Below are 20742 nucleotides of genomic sequence, written 5' to 3' on the forward strand. Positions count from 1 at the left end.
ATGAACTCACCATAATGCAATTCACTCTCCTTCAATACAATTTTTCTGGATTCATCCCCTCTATTATTTTGGTATGTCTCATATTCATATCTCATCCATGAAACTGGTGTGGATTCATTAATATTCTCAACTTGCATAATTTCAAAAAATTTGTGTAAATTTGCACAATCTTCACACTGATTTTTGATGCATTGCACTTTGAATTCATCTTAATCTTCTAATTTATCACATAATATGGACCTCACAAATTGTGTTGTACTGCTAGGGATGACCAAATTAGGATCAAGTATTGCCATAAATTTTTTAAATGATTGCAAGTGTAGACCAAATTCAACATGATTTCTACAACAACAAGTTTCTTGCATCTTATTTATGCGTACAAAGGAAGGACGTAAACTCTCAAACATTCTCTGACATATTTTGACATTTGAAAATTCTTGTTTGAATGCTTCAAAAAGTTCACTTTGAGTTATATCTATGAAATGTTTTGGATGTTCAATTTTGGCCCCTATTTCTTGATCTTTAATTTGTATAGTATCATGCCTGTTGGAAGAAACACGAGAATGTGTGGTCCAAAATTTAATAACTTGTCTTTTTACTTCTTCAGAAATTCTGTCTTTTTGAGGAACTCTACAAATATTCACCCAGTTATTCTAAATGTTATCATCTAGCATATTTCTCCTCTTGATGTATCTCTGGACAGTTCTTCTAGATATATGTAGTACATCAGAAATTGCACATACCTATTTTCTATGTGTCAATTTTCTACTAGATATAGTAGTCATCAATGCTCTGCGTGCATTACTCAAATCACCTCCTCGAGTTGTATTGTCAATTTTGTTATAAGCATTTTGCAAATTTTCAACTATTGTTTTATTAATATTATGGGCATGGCTTTTCCTATTATCAACACCCAACAACTCTAAAACAGGTCTCATATCTTTTCTCCTAAATAACTTGACAAATAATTGTGCTTGTCCAAATATACTTTTATCCTTGAAATATTCATCCCACATGTTTTGACAATGCTTTCTGATAGTGTTATCATTTATCATATATTTAGATGGAATTTGGTTAAAAAGTAGTTCTTCATCCAAATCCATCAAATTTTTTATGCTTCCTAATTTGTCTCTATCAATAGAATTGCCAATTTCTTCCTCTTCATTACTTTCATTTTCTTCATGAATCTCATCATGTTCAGGAATTTCAGTAGGTTGGTTTTGAGCATGTTTTGTATGGCTTTTCATTTTGTCATCTCTTTTTCTATCATATTTCCTTGATCTTTTCCTTTTACTACCCATTGAATATTTCAATCTATAGAAAAAAAAATAAAAAAATTTAGATTTCACTAAATATCAGCTAATGGTTCAATATATAATACATAAAAATAAAAATAATTAGAAGAGAAAAAAAGCACCTTCAAAATATTCGATCCTTTGCAATATTGATTAAATTCGCAAAACAGTTGTTGAAAATTGCTTCAAAATTAATTATTTTTTGAAAATTTCTTCCAATTTTCGTTGTCCCTGTATATTTAATTTTTTTAAAAAGGAAAAACAATATTTTTTTATATCAAATAGTCACATTAACCACTAGCAGTTTATTCTACCGATAGGTGTTTCGGCCAGAACTGTTTCGGCTGTAACTATTCTAGCCGAAACAGTCTATGTGGCAACCTATGTGGCAGCCAACGAAGCAAAAATTAGAACTTCTGTAAAAATCTCACTTTGAAGGCCAATTTGACCTACTAAATTGAAGTATTTTTTAAAACTAAAAATATACTTTTGTAGTTCTCGGAGTCACGATTATGATTGTATAATTTTTTTAAAGTTTTGATTATGAATAATATGTTATACTTTGAAAATATTACAAGTAGGTATCTTAAGATTCAGGAAGATGTCTATTCAAAAATAAGAAAAAAATAGTAAATCATGTTAAAAAATTAAATTTTTTTTAATGGTGCACTAGAGGAGAGAGTCTTTTTCAAGAATATGTAATTTGTTTTAAAAAATATGTAGATTTGATGGAAAAAGTTTGACAGGAGAAAAAAACTGTCTATTTCTGATAACTTTGACTTTGACCAATTATAACTTCAAAAATATTAGCCAAATTTCAATTTTTCTTTTTCAGTGCACCAGGTATATATGTTAACTCTAACATATTCCAAAATCAAACCAAAATATGAACATTTGCATATATTTGTTTGATGGGAAAAAAACTCTATATTTTTAGTATTTTTAAAAAATTCAAAAATACACTTTAAAAATTCAAAAATAAATAAAATTTTCACTCAATTTTTTTGAACAAAATTATAGACATAAACTTCATCCAATTTTACACATTTCATTAGTTTACATCATCTTCAAATTCTAAGCACAAATGTCACTTTTATTTCGTTAAAGTTGAAGACTTGAAATTCTGATATCACTTCTCCTTTATAAAAGGTGACATAGGTTTGTGCTTTTACCTTGGCCCAACACTTTCTCCTTATGGCTAAAGAAATAAAAGGTTGCATAATATGCAAGGAGGATGTATGTATGCTCCCATGTTGATATTGTGGCGAATGATCATGTAGTGGGTGTTGATGTTGTGGCGAATGCTCATGTTATAAACAGTTGAGATGCATAATGCATTGGAATGTTGGTGTACATTTTTGTTGGATAATAGAAAGGTTGAAGGCTATGTAGATGGATGTAGCCTAGGTTTTGGGGTGAATTGCAATAAATCTGTGTTATCTGTGTTCATTTTGTATTCTTCTTTTATTTTTACATATAACTGTTTATTCTTATATTGTTTTGGATCTGTCGATCCCTAACACCCCCTTCTTATAAAAATGATGTAGGAATATGGTGGCATTGTAAGGAAAAGGAAAAATGGATACCTACTTCTAGTAATAATGAGATATCCTTAAACAAAAATATATGATTTTTTCCTTAGCAAAGAGTGATTACTCTTATTAGACAAGGAAATAAATAATCATGAAAGGATATCTACAAGTGGAAGGGACCCTTGAAAGGAGAACAAAGATAAAATCTTTAGGGTAAAGAGAGGAAGAGAATGATAGTACACCTTTCTGCCCCTTATTGCTAGGTGAAAAAGAGATTCTTGATGAAGGATAAGATACTTTAATCCCCAAAGTAAGGAACTTTTCTTAGGATTAACATATTTTTGAAAATAAGGAAGAGATTATGGCCAATGATACACACTTTGTACATAAAAGATAATCCTCAATCAAAATGAAACAATTATTTATAAGAAATTAATGTTACATGAGAAACAAATGGTAATATACTAAGTATATCTTTAAAAATAAAGGGAGGTAATATACTAAGTATATCCTTAAAAATAAAGGGATGTAATATACTAAGTATATCCTTAAAAATAAAGGGACAAAGAAGATTAATACATGAAAAATTTCCCCTAAAGTGTGAAGGAATGAACAAATATAATACATTGTACATCATAAGTGATAGATCTTTTATAATAGACGTGCACTTTCAATAAAAAATAAGTCTTGAAAAATCTCCTTAGAAAGAAAATATCCTAATATAAAAAACACATTTATGATAGAAAGAACATCATAATATAAGAGAAAAAAGTCAACAAATGGGGAACGAATTTCCAAAAAGAAACAATATTCATTCTCTAGATGGAAGATCATTTTATGATAGACATGCCCTTTGAGCTATGAAATAGATTATTAGTTCCTGCTGCATGGCAGGATACTATAGCATTCGGGTGCATGTTATGTGCAAATTAATATCTACCAATGGTAAAACAGTATTAAGTTCTAGTACACTATTTTCTAATGTTGTGTTTTTCCTCACAATTTTCTATAATATAAATATACAATATTGTCACTTTCTTATTGGCTTGTACTTTGAATAGTAGGGTTTTCACTTTTTTTGATGTAGGAACAAGTAAATATTTTAGTTGTCTTTAATATATATTCAATGCTATGTTGGTTTAATGGTGGACATAGTACAATAATTGTCGCTTTCTTTGCTATAGCTTGGACTTTTGATTTTCACAATGCTTACTTATGATAGGTGCAGTCACTTTTGTCCACTTCCATCATTTTTAATTAATAAAACAATACAATGCTTAAATGTTGGATTTATGATTGTTTTATTAACCAAAGCTCCATCACTTTACCTAGATTTTTTAATACTTCCTTTTTTTCAATCAAATCATTTGCAGGAATGGATGACATTTGATTTGTCTAGTATGTATAATATTTTTTTATTAATTTAAAAAATAAAAGATAAAAAAATTATAATTATTATACTATTTATTTGTTTTGAAAAATATATGTAAGTAGAATAGTAATTTTTATTTTTTAATCAGTAAATTTTGAAATTAATTATTTCAATTACAATGATTTAAAAATAATTTATTTAATTAGTGAAAACAATGCTACTATTTCAATTATAAAGAATCGGGGAAAATAAAAAATTGATTTAATTTATGTAATATTTTTTCAATTTGTAAAATAATTTATTAAATAAAAGATTATATTAATTAGAGAGAAAAAATTCGATTATATATAATTGAAGTTTTATAACAATGTTGTGGTTAAGATTATTTTGACAAACTTTTACTCTTCTATCAATGTGATTAGATTTCCACAATCCATCATAGTTATGTAAATCAGTTTCTAGATTAGATCGTGTGGAGATTTTTACCATCAACATTTTGAATCACACTACGTGATCCATCATCAGGATGAGAGAGCAAGAGATGTCAAACAAAGTCTAATAATATGCAAGACACTTTTTACTTTTTCACTTGTCTAATAATATGCATTATTTTAGGTTCATAAAAGGAGGAATGCTACTATTGAAATAATTATGAGAATATGACAAATATTGAAGGCTACAATATTCATCTGAAATGGATCTGGTCATTTGATTCTCTGAAAGATGTGTTGTTCTAATGTCTTCTATGTGCTTTTTTGCTTAATGCGGAAAATATTCTTTAACATTTTTAAAAACCCAATATCACTTACAAATTGCAATGGGCAAAAAATTATTGGGTTTCTATAAATTTTATTTTTTTCACTCTTTTTGCTATTTACAACCTCTATAGTAAATTAATAAGTATGTTGTTTAATAAAATTGCAAACTTAATATAAGTCAATTATTAACTTATGTTAGTTAAAGTTGACAACAAATGAACTAAACTTAAAGACATTTAATCAAATAATTTTTTTCAATCCTAACCATATGCACTAACAGATTTTTTTTATTATAAAAATAACATAACACATGTAGCAAGAAGTTAAAAACAATTTTGGCAGGAACTAGACGCTTTGCGTCCTTGTTGAAAAAAGATAAAAGTACCTTCCATGAAACAAAAAAATCTCATGGTAATAAATATGTATGACCATTAAATAGTACAAAATAATAAAGAGATAATGAAGAGAGAGATGGGCATATATCACAATATGAAAACTTAGTGGATAAAGCAATTATATAAAAATACATTTCCATACAAAAAAGATCCTATAAAGAAGTATATCAATCATATTAGAGAGAAATATGAAACAAGAGAATCCATGCATTGAAAGACATCATGGTATAAATTATGTAATAGACAAAGAGATAATGGGTCCTTTGAAAGAGAAGATAGATGCACGATATATAAACCTTGTTGCTCAAACAAGGAAACAAGGAAAATAAATCTATTATGTTACTTGGAATGTACATTATGCAAAGTAAAGAGATCCAAGATACTAAATTTACATAACATAGAGATGCATAATCAGAGAAATAGATGATAGGGTGTGTCTTTGATATCAAGAAAAAACTCTATTGTTAAAGAAAGAAGAGACCTATCTACGATATCTTGAAAAATTTGTCTAAATTCAATAAAATTAGCATGGAAGTATTTATTTATATGATGAAAAAGATATAGGAATTCACTACTAATAGTTGTTTGCTTATTTTGAAAATATCTACAAGGAGAAAAATTTGTCTAAATTCAATAAAATTAGCATGGAAGCATTTATTTATATGATGAAAAAGATATAGGAATTCACTACTAATAGGTGTTTGCTTATTTTGAAAATATCTACAAGGAAAAAAATTAGTCAATGAAATGAATTATGGGATTGGAGAAAAAATTGAAGAGCACACTTAGAAAAAGGGATAACCTCAATTCTTAACAAGATTGAAATGAAAGAGGTCCTATATTTGAATTTAGGTGTCCAATAAGTGTCATATGAGGCCCTTCTATAGGAAAAACTAAAGTGGGTGCTAAATAGTCTTTAAATTATGCACTAAAAATAGGTGCTTACAATCTATAATGATATGGTATCAATGAAAGCTTATGACATGAGCATCCCCTTATAGGAGTTTTATCAACAAGAGAATATGTAGGAGACTTGATAATTAGGTATCAACAAATGGAAAATCCTCTAGCCCCAAAAAATGTTCTAGACCAACACTAGTCAATATATTATTGTCCTTCTCCATTAACATCTTATTCATCCTTTCTGTAATTTCATTTTGTTGTGGAAAGGAAAATATTGTCTTTTGCTTATGATTGCTACAATCTTTACATAGTGTACTAAATCGTTAGAGAAAAATTTAGTCACCATTATTATTCCTAAAATATACCTAATTGATTAAAAAAAAATTAATTCACTTTCGACTATACAACACAACTATTGCTTTAAATTCTTTAAAATAACTAAAAACATGAAATTTACTCTTTATAAAAAAAATCATGTCCTTCTACTAAAGTCATCAATAAGAAAAATACAATATATGGATTTTCTAATGGAAGCAATAACTAGAGGACCAAACATATTAGAATGAATAAGATCTAAAACACCATAAGATCCATGGGAATTCGATTAAAATTTAATATGGCTTTGGTTTCCACAAATGCAATGCAAACATAAATTAAAATCAAGATTAGAATCATCCAAACCTTTAATGAGGTTTAAAAAAATTTTCAAGGCACTTAAACTCTTATTTCCAATGTGGTCAAGCATTTTATGCCATAACATATTTTCATGTGTGGTTAACTTCGATTTGAAATTAAAAAAAAACTTAGGTACCCATAATCTATGACCATCTGGTAAAGGTGAAACCATCATATTTTCCAATAAAGTAGTATAAATTTGATTTTCACAAAAGTGTTATTGCACTCAATAGTGCATGCATCTAACTTCTAAAATGTGCCAATTTTGATACCTTTGGCAATCACCATAATACCTCCCAACATTTTTTTATCCTGCATTAGAAAGACTACCTACCTTGCTGAATCTATTAATCCATTCACGTAGAACACATTTTTTTAAGGCAAGGGCAATGCAACACACAATTAATGCATCTTATTCTATCTTTAGGAAACCTAATTTTAACTTTACCATGACCAACAATACTTAAATGTGAATTATCATGTAACTACACCTTACCTCCATAAAAAAATTCATATTCAAAAAACAAATCTTTATTAGAGCTCATATGATAATATGCTCCCGCAATAATTAACCACACATTATCGCATGAATGAGTGGCCAAAGTTATAATTAACACATCACCATATTCCTTCTTAGACTTATAATCATAATCAAATTTTTTCTTTTTCTTTTTCTTTTCTTCTTTTCACTCTTTAAAATACATACAAGCTTACCACAATTCTAACAGATAACTTTGGGCTTTCTAGGAGATAAAGATCTCCCCGTGGATTTGGATTTATTATGCTTCTCATTTTTCTTGCCCTAATCCTTTGGTCTTCCATGAACAAAAAGGGCTTCATTGACATTGATAAATGCCTCCCCCCTCATCAATTATGAAAATAAACAATCTGCCATATTTTCAATCTTTAAATAACAAAATTATCATTGATGACTATAACAAGAGAATCCCATGAATTAGGTGAAGAGAAAATCAAGATTTGACATTTCTCCTCCTTGTCTTGATACCAATAATACCAATTGAGTCATTGACATATTAAATGCTTCCAAGTGGTTTGTAATTTGTCCACTCTCCCTCATTCTTGAGGAATATAGTTTCTTCCCCAAGAAAACCTTATTTACTAAATATTTAACTTGATACGCCTTGACAAACTTCTTCCATAGATTCTTTGTAGATGACTATTTCATGAAAATTGATGAAAACATAGTCTCCAAGGTACAATCAAATTAAACACTTATTGTTACGATCTATAACAATTTATTTAAAAACCTAATTTTGATCTATAGGGCTCTTGATGTTCTCATCAACAACATCCCACACAACTCAATCTTCTAATAGATCCTTAATCTATAGCTTCCACATTCCAAGATTATTTCAAAAAATATTTTCCACTGTAATTCTCCTTAAAGAACTTGTCATCTGTAAATTCTTGCAACAAGATCATGTAGTATCTTCTACATAAGCTCCCACTCAAATATAGATTAGTTTTTAAAAAAACCAACAACCCATAACTAAAAAAAAAGATGGCTAGTCTTTGATACTACTTACAAATAAAATTAAAATAAAAAAACAACTTCTTAAACTAACCACAAAGACACGACAATGCACAAACTTTTTTAAATCTTTTAAAAAGTTACAAAAAGTTACCAAAAATAAGCATAAATAACACCTCATACCACAAGAGAGTGATTAAATGATGAAAACCCTTTTGAGATAAAGGATTCACACTCCACAAGATATCCAATATATTATTCAAAGATGAATTACAATATACTTGGACTTGGAAAACTTATTTTAGGAGCATCACCAACCAAAAATCTTGAGGTAAACGAATGCCTCTAAGACTCTTACACCCAACCTCCTCTCACACAATTAATATGTAAGAGTCAAACAATATTACAAGACCATAAAATAAAAACCACTGATAAAGTGACAAACATCTTATCTCTAATTAGACATGCCCGATGATGTGTCATAACACACACTAACACATCTAACTCCCTTTAACAATGTATTCAACAAGCTTTTACATTTTCTATTTCAAAAGACCTTACTTCGAGAGGCCATAACTTTTGTATTTGGTGTTCGATTGATGAATGGTTTAAGTGTTGTTAAGCTTGCATAATGCTCTATTATTATATAATTGGATATGTTGCTTACATTTAGTTCATTGAGAGCCTCTAAAGTCTTCAATATTGAACTCATAAAATTTCTCTGACAACTTAAAAAATAAAAATCTTAATCTCTTCAAAGATAGATATGATCTTGCAATGAAAATTTATCGGTACACTTATCCAACCCATCCAAGGCTTTGTTCGAAAAATTTGTACTTAATTTAAATAGTAACTGCATTTTCATAACACATATGAGGTACACATTTTACTGACACGAATGAGGTAGACATTTAAATCTAAAATCAATCTTTAATATTAAACCCTACTCATAGATTTAGGATTACTAGATTAGGGTAAAATAATTAAATTTGCAATTCAACATTAAGCCTAGAAGGTTGCCTGTAAACATCAATTTATATCAACATTTTGAAAATTATTTGCAATACTTTATTAGTTGTGAGACTTTACTAAGTTATCAAACCATATCACTTAAAATATATAGTTGTATCTAATATTTAATAATAAATATTATAATCAATATTTGGCTTGAGATATTTCAAGATGAGCCCTTAAGGAGGCCAAGTGAATTGTGAATGATTTTTTTATTTTACCATAAAGGAATATTTCTTAGGCATGCTCTTAGGTTGAAATCTCAACTTCATTGTTCCATGAAGCAAAACCAATGCTCTAATTAGTTGTGAGCCTATTACCCCTTGTCCCCACTTAACCCTATTTTGTGCTTACAAACAAGAATAAAATTATAAGCAAAAAAAATAAGCAACAACAATAAGAAGAATTAGTAATTTTATAGGGACACTTTTTATGGGGACGCTCCATAAAATATTCCTTAAAATGTGGAACAACCAGTGCTAGCCAAACTAAACTTAGCATCCACTTAACTTGAATGCTCATGATCCTTTTTCCAACCTAAATTTTATAATTTTGTCCACTCTTTTTTATCATTGTTGATTGTTATTATTATTTAATATTTAATTTTGTGATTAATCCACATAAAACTTTATTTATAAGATTAATCTAATTTACAACTTAACAAAATTCAGAGAAGAAGAGACAAGTTAACCAAAACTTTGCAACTGACTAGTTTGGCTCCTGACTCGGGAGGGCGATTGCATGGGTCCCATAGACTACTTTAGTCTCGTGGACGTCATTAAAATCTATCATCATCATCATCATCATTATAAAACATAACCTTCCATTCCATCTATATTTTTACAAAATAATTTATACTTACTAACAATGTTTGTATGCAACTCTATTTAATTAATAAATCAAACAAAATTAAATGACTTTGACTTATTAAACATAAAAAATAAAAAACTAAAGAATTAGTGAAATTGCGCTTTAGACCCTTTAAGAACATAATACCCAAAATTTTTCAAAGGTTTTATTTGATTCTATATTACCTAGAATGAGTACAAAATGAGTGATTTCCCCTCTGCAGCACTGTGGATATGATTCTAATACGTGATCAATCATGTTGGCTGTCTTTTGATTAAATAAGAATAGAATTACTTATTATTATATAATAATAATAGTGAGGGAGCAGGTGACATTAATAATTACATTAATTAAACATTAGTGATGGTGGGGTCGCGAGGCAGAATTCAAAAATAATTTTAATCTGCTAATGTAATTTAAATAAATAAAATTTATTAAATATTTTCCTGACAGAGTAATGAAAATTTAAATGTGTCTTAACAAGAGTCATGACACAGGGAAGTAGCGGTGGAAATATGGTGCCTTTTGCCAATTAATGAAGCCCCTTTGTTCCATATGACCTCGCGCTACAGATGTTCTTCCCGTTGCTCTGAACTCGTGGTCTTGCTACTTAATTCTTGTGCTTGGAATGTAGGAACGTGGAACGTCTCTCAAGCGGAGTTCTGGATTCTGCATTAATGGACAGTTTATAAAGTGGAGCTCTGGATTCTGTATTAAAGGACGTATTATCCATTGAGCTTTTATTATTAGTTCTATAATGTCATCCGACACGTTTGGTGAGGAGTTGTGTTTGGAACTTAAAAACAATGAATTTGGCGCAGTTTCTTACTAAGATAAGGAGGTTTTGCTGTTTTTCGGGCATTCATGGTCTGATTGCTCTCGTGGACGTTATTAAGAGCATTCGTTGATGTAAAAGTATGAATGAATGAATGAGGGAAAACGAATTCAGTTGCTTTTGATGATTTTTGCGAACTTTCTGGGAAAATGTGCCCGCCCCATGGTGCCTGTGTAAGGTAGAAATGGTGCCTCCTCCGGTTTTGAGTTCAGTAAAGGGGTTTCATATTCGGTGCAAGTAAATTAGCGCGTCCGTACAATAAATATTTGGTGCCTTTTTAGTGTTGGTTTTTGTGGAGCGGTTGATTTGTGTTATTTGTGGATGGAGATTTGACGAATGCTGACATATTTAGCTTGGATAAAATAGGATTCAGGATCTTCCCTGCCGGAATCTGCCGTGCTTTGGTATAACGGATTAGTTGCTCATTTTGCCCGTTTTCCAAGAGAGCTCTCGTGTGTGGTTGGGGCTAAATGGAGTAGTTTTCTCAACCTTGGCTTGTGACGTGTGCCTTTGGAACACGAATCTGCTGTATTTTTAATTAGCTGAGCAGAGCACTGAGTTTGTGGTCTTGCAAGATTCCGACTCAAAGTCAATTTGAGGGCAGCGCATGTGTTTTTGCAATTTTGCTGTAACATTTGGGGAACGAATCGGTGCGAGAGCCGTGACTCAAGTAGAAAAGAAAAGAATGTAGGGAGAGCAGCAACTCACGCTTGCTAAGGTCGTGCAGGAGGCGCGGAAACTTGAGGCCCAGGCTAAAAATATATGAAGAAAGATTCCCTGGAACGGTAGCTTGGTAGGAATCTCTATCGACGACATCGAGTCTTGTGACTTGAAACCGGACGGAGAGTTTCTCGCGCCTAATTATGCTGGGCCTCCTTTTCCAACTACTAAGATGGCAGGTCCCTGATTGCAACGGTTGAAAAGAAACCACACATTTTATAAAGTTTAAAATTAACAAGCACGATCAAGGTCCTTTTCAGCTTGCTGATCTACTTCTCTCACGAGATGAAATGTCCTGATTCTAAAGTTTCCAGTGATGACAATGCCTAGATTGGCATGGAGGTGATGTAGGCGAGACTCATCCTCCTTTCTCTTGTATGATGCGTAGTATAAGAGCTCCCGAATCTACGCAAGCGACCACACTCCTGGTCAGCGGACCTTATTATGCTGCCATTTTTCAACTTTCAAAGGTTTTTATACCTGTTTTAGACATTTATTCTTTGATCGGTTGACACAGGTGGCCGTCAAATGTCGGCCTTTAACAGCAAGAGAACAGAGCAAATGCCGGGAAGTACTCAAAGTAGTCGATGAAAAGGTGAGGTTCACTCTTTGAAATGTGTCAAATAATAACTCCTCATAAATTAGATTAAAGGATTTATGTCGGTTACGTTAATCATTTGTGGTTTGATGTATTATGGGGATTACAGGTGGTGGTTGTATCAGACCCGGAATCATCTAAGGATTACCTTGATCGTGTTCAGAATAGAAGGAAGGAAAAGATATATGGCTTTGATTTTGCCTCCGGGCCACAATTGACAAATCGAGTATGTTGCTTAATCCTTTCAAACTTACTACAATACACCTGCTCCATCGTCCGTCCTTCCCTTACTCACGTTTAATTTAACATTCAGAATTTCTTCCTCACCATCTCAGCTTTCCGTGTTCGAAATTAGAGGGTATGCAGACTATAATGGTAGTAATAATCTTTCATTCGTTTATTTTGCATTGAAATTAGAGGGTATACAGACTATAATGGTAGTAATAATCTTTCATTCCTTTATTTTGCATTGAAAATTAGCTTGGTATTTAGTCACGTCATTCCATATCAAACAAATAAGGGAATGCAGATGTTAGAAACTTTCATTAACTCCCATAATGCATCGGGAGATTTCATTTGATTATTATTAAGGTTATGTCTGTAGATTCTAGAATCACGTGGGCTGGCTTATACTGAGTGACTTGCTAGTATGAGGTCAGTTGTTTGAACCCCGTTTGTCCTCCAGGCATTTTAAGTTTACTAAGGCAGGGGGAGTTATAGAAGCAACTCTTTGAAAATTGGAGTTACTGATTCTCCTGCGAACCAAAGAAACAAAAAAAAACAGATTCTAGAACTACGTGCCTTACAGATTCCAGACCGTGGTTGATTAGCTAGGGTTGTTCACTCACTCCTAAGCTTCTTTGTGAGGTCACACAAAGCGTCTCCTTTTCCTCAGCAAGGCTTAGCAGGGATGAAACAAACCACAAAGAGATATCTGTGTTGACCTAGTATTGGCCATCCTCCACTAAGAAATTATCGCCCAAAAGCCAAGTGACTACCCTCATAACAAGTCGGTTGTGCTCCTTGAGTACCACCTTGAGCCTTTAATCTGCAATAATCCTGACGAACATCAACTGTTGCTGTGAACTTAAAGGAGTATCCATATTTGTAGAGACCAAGTCACACCAGAGCTTAATTGTAATGCTTTGCCAGATTGTCTCGCCAAAAGAAACATGCAAGGTCACAGCCATTTGCTCACGACACCCACAGAGTAGAAAAGATGATTAATCTATCTGAAGAGAAATCAAATGAAAAGTATTGGCCTTATGGGAGTTAAATCTTGTGGCACCCCAAAAAGTACCCCACCACCCGATATCGTAAAGGCACCCAATTATGATCTCACATGCCGCCAGCCTGGGAACTCCACCAGGATTGAGAGGAAAGCCAACAAAGTGAATAAATGACTTGGCAACGTGAAAGAGTTATTTTTTTCACCTCAACAATGTAGGCAGGGAGCAACATTAACTGCAACATTGGTCAATGAGTTGGTGTCTTTTGTGCCTTCCATGAAGAAGTGGCAGACTTTATAATCCTAAGATTCCTTTAATAATTTGATGCACCTTACGAATAGCTTATTGAGCTTCCGATCACATTCACCCTACAGTTGGCGTTGATAGTGAGTACAGAGTTATCTTCAATTATAATTTCTTGAGTTCATGCCTCACACCTTTGTTCAAGCCATGCCAATGATTGAGCATCTTGGCTTTGTTTTTTGTGATTTTTGATGATACAATCAATCCTGGATTGGGTCGGATCACCCCTCGAGCATCAATTACAATTTTTCTGAGTCCAGCTGTCCCCTGGAGGGAACCAAACATTGTTTTCTCTATCCAATAAACCAGATTAAACTTTATGAGCCCCATTAATGGGGATTCCTAGTAGGTAACATTGTCTTTAGAGGAAGCATTCATATTTTTTTTTGGTGTGTGTGTGTGTGATCAGTTGTATAGAACTGTCAATAGTGGTTTAGTCCCTTTCCTCTTAGTGGGTTGCCACTTTTAATAAATAGTTCATTTCATGTTTCTCTCTCATAGTTGGGCCACTCTCACATTTTCATAATGACAATGGTAGCATAATAGCTTGGAATTTTTTTAGTATATGCTGTGAATCACCAATGCAATATACTCACTTTATATAGCTATGGGTTGCACCATCTCTATCTAATAAATTATGTGCCAAAAATATATCTTCTTGATCCTTTGATTATGGGTTTTAATTTGTTATTATGTAATGAGAAAGCAATAAATACAATTTACTACTTGTTTTCACACATACTATTTGACAATTCCCTGATGAGGTCTTCTTTCTCTTTGTTGTTGAAAGGATAATACTTTGATTTAGACCGTACAAATATAAAATGGAGTAATAAAATAAATGGATACTGTATTTCATATGTTAAATTGGCAATCTTGAATTTGCCAAATGTAGATAACTTATTAAAGTTCTTTTTTAATTTGCAACCATAATCTTTTCATGGTTTTATTTGCAGGATGTGTACAAAACCACAATTTTGCCTATGATTGGTGGGGTCATCCAAGGCCTCAATGCCACTATATTTGCTTATGGAGCAACAGGAAGGTATTTTCTAGACTTTTTGAGTTTATCTGCAATATGAGTTGAGACTTGAAACATCAGGACTTTGTCATGGCAATTGCATGTACAATGAGTAAATAACTGTGCATATTTAAAAAAATTTCACCTTAGAAATCACTGCCTTGTGTTTTTTATTTGTAGCAGTTGCAGTTTGTTTGCATCTATGTAGACATTCACAATAAAAGATCATAACCAAGATTGGGAATTTATTAAATGTCTGAGATTCTTTTGGATATTCTACTCATCAACTATAAATAAAACTGATCATGGAACAAAATGTGACATGGGCATTGTCGATGACTAATTTAAGTTGGGCCACGTAACTGCTACCCGAAATAAATTTAAAAATTTGGTATCAGCTGACTTATACATCTCCCATAATTTTTATGTGAGTACCTGGCAGGTTCACATGGTAGGTAGAGCTGTTAGTTTATTTAATATACCGACTTGAGGTTCTCGAAAAGTTACATCCCGAGATTGGTGGAAGTAATCTGAATATTCTCTCTATACTCTCTTTGAATTTCTTGGTTTGCTGCTTCACAAAGGAAAGATTAGATGGCAACCTCATAATAAATGAATTTCTTTATGAGCTTATGGATAAAAAGCAACCGCACAGATTTTTGGGCTGCCTCAACTATGCCCTACTCAACTATAGCCCTACCGGGGGATGGTGCAGAATGGTGAATGGAATTCAGGATTTGGCCCGAACTGTTCGGCAGATTCCCAGGTAAGGGTAAGTATGAGGGGTAGGCTACTTAAGGTACTGTATCCCTGAAGAATAAGGAAAAGGTGGGGTCAATTTTTGTGCCTTTCTCCAGTAATCTTGCAAGTGTCAGTCAAATACTACAAAGTCATCTCAAGAAAAATGGACCACAATAGAATGACAAATCTTTTCATCTTGTCCAAATACATAAAGAAGAATTGTGCACTACTGCCAGAACTTCTGACACCCTAGCGATTTTATACACTGATGCATTTCACGATAAATGATCTATGTTTCTACAGCATTGACACATGAATATTTAGATGGTATAAGTTAAATATACAGCTATGCATTAGGCACATTTTTCCATTCTGAAGAAAAAATTATGAAAAGGAGATTTTGGCTGTGAAATGCTAAGAGGAGGTATAGAAAAAGTCAAATCTTTCTCAAACCTGAACATTTTACAGTAAGAACTGATAGCCAGGCATGAGGAATCTCTTAAAGAAAAAACCAAATATACATTTTTAAATTTGGAGAATCCCTAGATGGCAAATAATGGAGCTTCTGCCTGTTCCTGAGTTGAGTTAATTGCTGAGTTTTTGCTAAGCTTGAGTTTTAAATCTATGGCTAATATATAAACTCAGGATTCTTATAAAAGAATTGGTGCATGCAATGCCTTGCAAATCAATGTATCCCACTACTAATATTGTGGGATCATACATACCCAGCACGTTTTCAATTTTTAAGTAGAGCATTTTACAGCACATCTTTACTTAAATACTTTTATGTTTGTGGAATTTTTATTTTAAAAACTTTGCAGTATTTTGCTGAGTCCTTTTCTCAATTCAATTAACTATTTATCTATTCTATGTAAGATGATTGGAAGTCAATCATGCTATATGCATCATTCGTAGAAATCAGCCTGAAATCATCCAATACTTACCCTAGTTTATGTTCAAATTACTTGGCAGTAGCAGCTAACTGCCAGTAAATAAATTGTTTAAAAAAAAGAGAGGAAGTATCTCTTGAACAGGGAAATGCCATTTCAAAACTTGAGAAACGGTAACTTTTTTTTGGCTATTTAGATGACTTTGTACTTTACTGTAGTAGAAGAATTGTATAACCTACTTTCTTGGTTAACTGCTTTATTTTCTGTATTATATGCAGTTTATTGCTTAGAAATAAAACCTCTTGCATCATATGTAGGAGCTTTGTTATCCCCTGTTAAAAGAATGTGATTTTCTCTTTAGAGCCCTATTTTAATTGTAAAGATTATAATCTTCTAATGTTTCTGGCAGAATGAGCAAGGGTTTATTCTCTACATGACATCTTTGATTCACCTTAAAATGCTTGTTTGTATGAAATTTGCATATTAAAAAAAATAGTATTTACTCAATAGTAGGATATGCATATTATGTACTTTCAAATAAACACAGGTCCTTATTTCCTCATAAACACATATTTATTTAGGATTCCCTCTTTGAATCAAGGATTACATAAATATTTAAGCCCAATAGATAAACATTTCAGCACTAGAGGTACATAATGTAATCAAAGTTTCCATGGAGAAATTAGCTCTGATTCCCAGGCCAATAAAACAATCATAACATTTGTAATTTTCTCCTTTTCACATCATAGCTTATGGATAGTACCACTTTCTTTTGTCAGTGGTAAAACATACACAATGGCTGGGACTCCAGAGGATCCAGGACTTATGGTACTCAGTTTACGAACTATATTTGATCTGATTTCAAAGGAAGAAAGTTCTCTTGATTTTGATGTCACTTGCTCCTACCTTGAAGTATATAATGAGGTACAGGATACATGAATGGGCATAAGTAAATAGAGTTTCTTCGAATTTATGCTGTTACTAGGGATGATTATGTTGATAAACTTATTATAATTTACTTCCTATGCAGGTCATATATGATTTACTTGACAAGTCATCAGGCCATCTAGAACTCAGGGAGGACCCTGACCAAGGGATAACAGTTGCTGGTCTCCGACGAATTAAGGTGTTTTTTAGTTTTATGAACTTCATAATTTTTTTTTTGATTCATGAAGTTTTGCTTTAGTTAATGCTCGGTGAAATTTATGTAATGGCTAAGAATATAAATCTTAGTTGATAGACAATGTCTTGATTTATTTTTTTGGATTTCGAGGATGGTGGGGGGTTGGATAACAAAATTATGTAAAAAATGAATATCAACATTTTACAATTTGATTAGAAAATAAAAATAAAATTAGCTTGACTTAAGAGCAAAGTATATAATACATGTTGAATGCATGATGACATTTCATTGATCCAGTAATTCATATGCTGATCATATGGTTTTTTGATCAGCAGGTAAAAATGTAATTGGGTGATAAGTTATAATTGCATGCTAAGTCACAAGGTTTGAATTCAAGTTCGACTTCGGTAAGTATAAAATTTGGATGTAGTTCGATAAGGACAAAAAATTGAAAAAAATTTGACAATAAATTCACCTTGAATAAATTTTATTTTTTAAATATTTAAATAATAAATTCAATAAATTATCGAATTAGTTTAACTATTTGTGAAAGAGAAGGTTTTTAATCAAAATCTATTATTAATAAATATAATACTTTTATTAAAATATAATATAAATAAAATAATATTTATCAACTTTTTTGATTGGTATAAATAACATAATATTTATAATTGACACCTAAGTAAATGTTCAATTAAAAAATATAATTATAAAAATAAATTATTAATTTTTAATAAAATGTGTTTTGAAATTTTCATCGAATATGAAAACAAAATGGGAAAAATCTAGAAAAAAATGGATGTCAAAAATGAGATCATTGACGTGCGGTTAAGAGGGATTGACAACCTTTGAAGCAGCTACCAGATGGATCAATTCAATCACCCGTCAATTCAACCACCCGTTCATTGATGCCAAATCCCGCACTTGACCAGGTCAATTTCATTTTCCATAAAAGAGGCAAATGCTGCAGGCACTCTCCAATGGCTCACGTCACTTGCGGATTGGCATCTTTCCTGTTCGCGTGTCGGCCTATCTTTGCATCAAGCCCAACCTATTTCCCGTCCACGTGCAGGGCCAACTTTTGTTTATAAGAAAAACCAGAGAAAAGCAGCTAACATAAACACAAATTTAAGAAAAATGAATACATTTCTTTGTTCACGATTTTTTCAGCGAATTTGAACAATTTGATTTTCACCACTGAATATTCGATAGATTTCGAACTTCATCTTTGAAGTTCGCCGAACCCTGTGACATAGATTGCATGTGATCGTATCACGTGCAAAGTTGTAACATGCAATCAAATTACAAGAGCATTGGGCTTTGTAATCTTGAATAAGTCAAAGACAGTTAAAGTTTTCTTTTCTTTCTCTACTCCTCTCTCCTATAAATAAAGGAGGGTGCACATTGTAATTTTCATCTTTGGAAATACAAGAAATCTCTGCCAGTTTGTATTTGCACTGTAAAACTTTGAGCTTAGATGTAAAATAGATTGCTTTCAACAAAAGAGGCAGGTTGTTTAGAGACTTTGTGCCCAATCCAAAATGTGATATGACGACATTTTCTTGAGTTGATTGTGAGTTTTGTACTATTGCTTAAAAGGAATGTGAAGATAATCTTGCAGACTTTTGAGCTGCTTATTGTGTTCAGAGTTATAATTTAGTTTCAGTTTGTCTTTGCGAACTTTGAGCTGCTTATCAAGTTTGAAGCTGTTGTAGGACATGCAGACAAGGAGGTAACTTGCAGAATTTGTGCTTTTGACTTTCTCAGTTTGTGCATATACAAGGTGGAATACATGCTAAATACTTTGAGCTATACACATGTTTCTTTCTTGTTCTTAAAATCTCATGAGAAGCCAGGGAAAGACTTTGAGCTTTAATGAGTTTCTTGGTTACGTAAAATGCTGGTACACTGAAGGTTATTCTTATCTCTAACCTTATGTTCATCAAAATTGCTGCTCCAACATATGCTTTGTAAGTGAAATACACTACTGCTTTAAGGTTGTATTGCAATAGTAACATCTACTCTGAAATAAGAGAATAGGATGAATGTTGCTCCCTGATTTAGGTCACTGTAAATAGGTAGTTAGGTGTTTTGTTGATTCCAGTAGCAATAAGAGGGGGGAGTCTTCTTTGTGAAATAGGAGAGACTGTGTCTCACATGCTGTAACTGGAACCGCTATTTTGCAATTGTTTCTTGAAAACTGTTGGTTGCAAACTATCCACAGTTTTGAAAGTTGTGGTCCTAGTGACTTACAAAAGTACCCCCCAAGAATGCAAATTCTGGATGTCCCATTTTCTTTAAAGATTACTGCCACCCTTGGTCTAGACCACCCAACAATGCAAATTCTGGATGTCCCATTTTCTTTAAAGATTACTGCCGCCCTTGGTCTAGACTTGGTCTTCTGTAGTGACGAAAGTATTGTCATTGATGTCAAAGGATGAACAAAACTATAAGCATCATCAATGTCAAAGGGACAAACATGTCATGAAGAGATGTGGATATAAAGTTGGTAAAAGGAATGAGTATAGAAAGAAAATGTGTTTAAATTAAAGATTCAAACATAGTGAACAAAGACTTAATGTTTAGATAGCTGAAATGATTAAATCAGATGGAAGAATATTTATCCATCATAATTCATAAGATACATCAATCGAGGAATTATACAAACAACGATATTCTTGTCCAAAACTGATGGAGTTACTAGAAGTGAATGATTAAAAGATATTCATATTGTTTATTTGGAGTAAAAGATACAATCTATACAAACATAAGTCTACACTAAATAGTAAAATGGTCCCAATCAAAGATATATATCAACAGTCAATGTTTGGTGACATGTAAATCATTCCAGTCAGCATATTTGAGAAGAGCTTGGGCAGCAGCGATAGTGAAGGCTTACATATAACACTAAACAGATGAGAGGTGCCACATCATAAAACAGAGATCTATTTAATGGAGCAACGTTTGTTTCCAAACAATGAATTACATCATTGCCAGAGA

The 20742-nt window shown here is 32.1% G+C and overlaps 1 protein-coding gene across 2 annotated transcripts in view; it reads left to right on the plus strand.

Annotated features, from left to right (window-relative positions):
• Positions 1-10797: 10797 nt before the first annotated feature.
• The window catches only part of LOC149552247 (P-loop containing nucleoside triphosphate hydrolases superfamily protein), a 37669-nt gene continuing 27724 nt past the window's right edge, over positions 10798-20742 (plus strand). For both annotated transcript variants that reach the window (XR_016352881.1, XM_089787770.1), the window contains exons 1-6: positions 10798-12265; positions 12355-12432; positions 12545-12661; positions 14924-15012; positions 17399-17543; positions 17650-17745. Coding sequence is in view for 1 of the 2 variants with exons in the window: in XM_089787770.1 (XP_089643896.1) it covers positions 12215-12265; positions 12355-12432; positions 12545-12661; positions 14924-15012; positions 17399-17543; positions 17650-17745 (576 nt within the window). In the remaining variant the exon portion in view is untranslated. The remainder of the gene's footprint in view (positions 12266-12354; positions 12433-12544; positions 12662-14923; positions 15013-17398; positions 17544-17649; positions 17746-20742) is intronic.

The sequence above is a fragment of the Cupressus sempervirens genome, chromosome 6, assembly GCF_028749045.1.
Source record: "Cupressus sempervirens isolate cs-2001-9-10 chromosome 6, ASM2874904v1, whole genome shotgun sequence".
In the NCBI taxonomy this organism is placed as follows: Eukaryota; Viridiplantae; Streptophyta; class Pinopsida; order Cupressales; family Cupressaceae; genus Cupressus; species Cupressus sempervirens.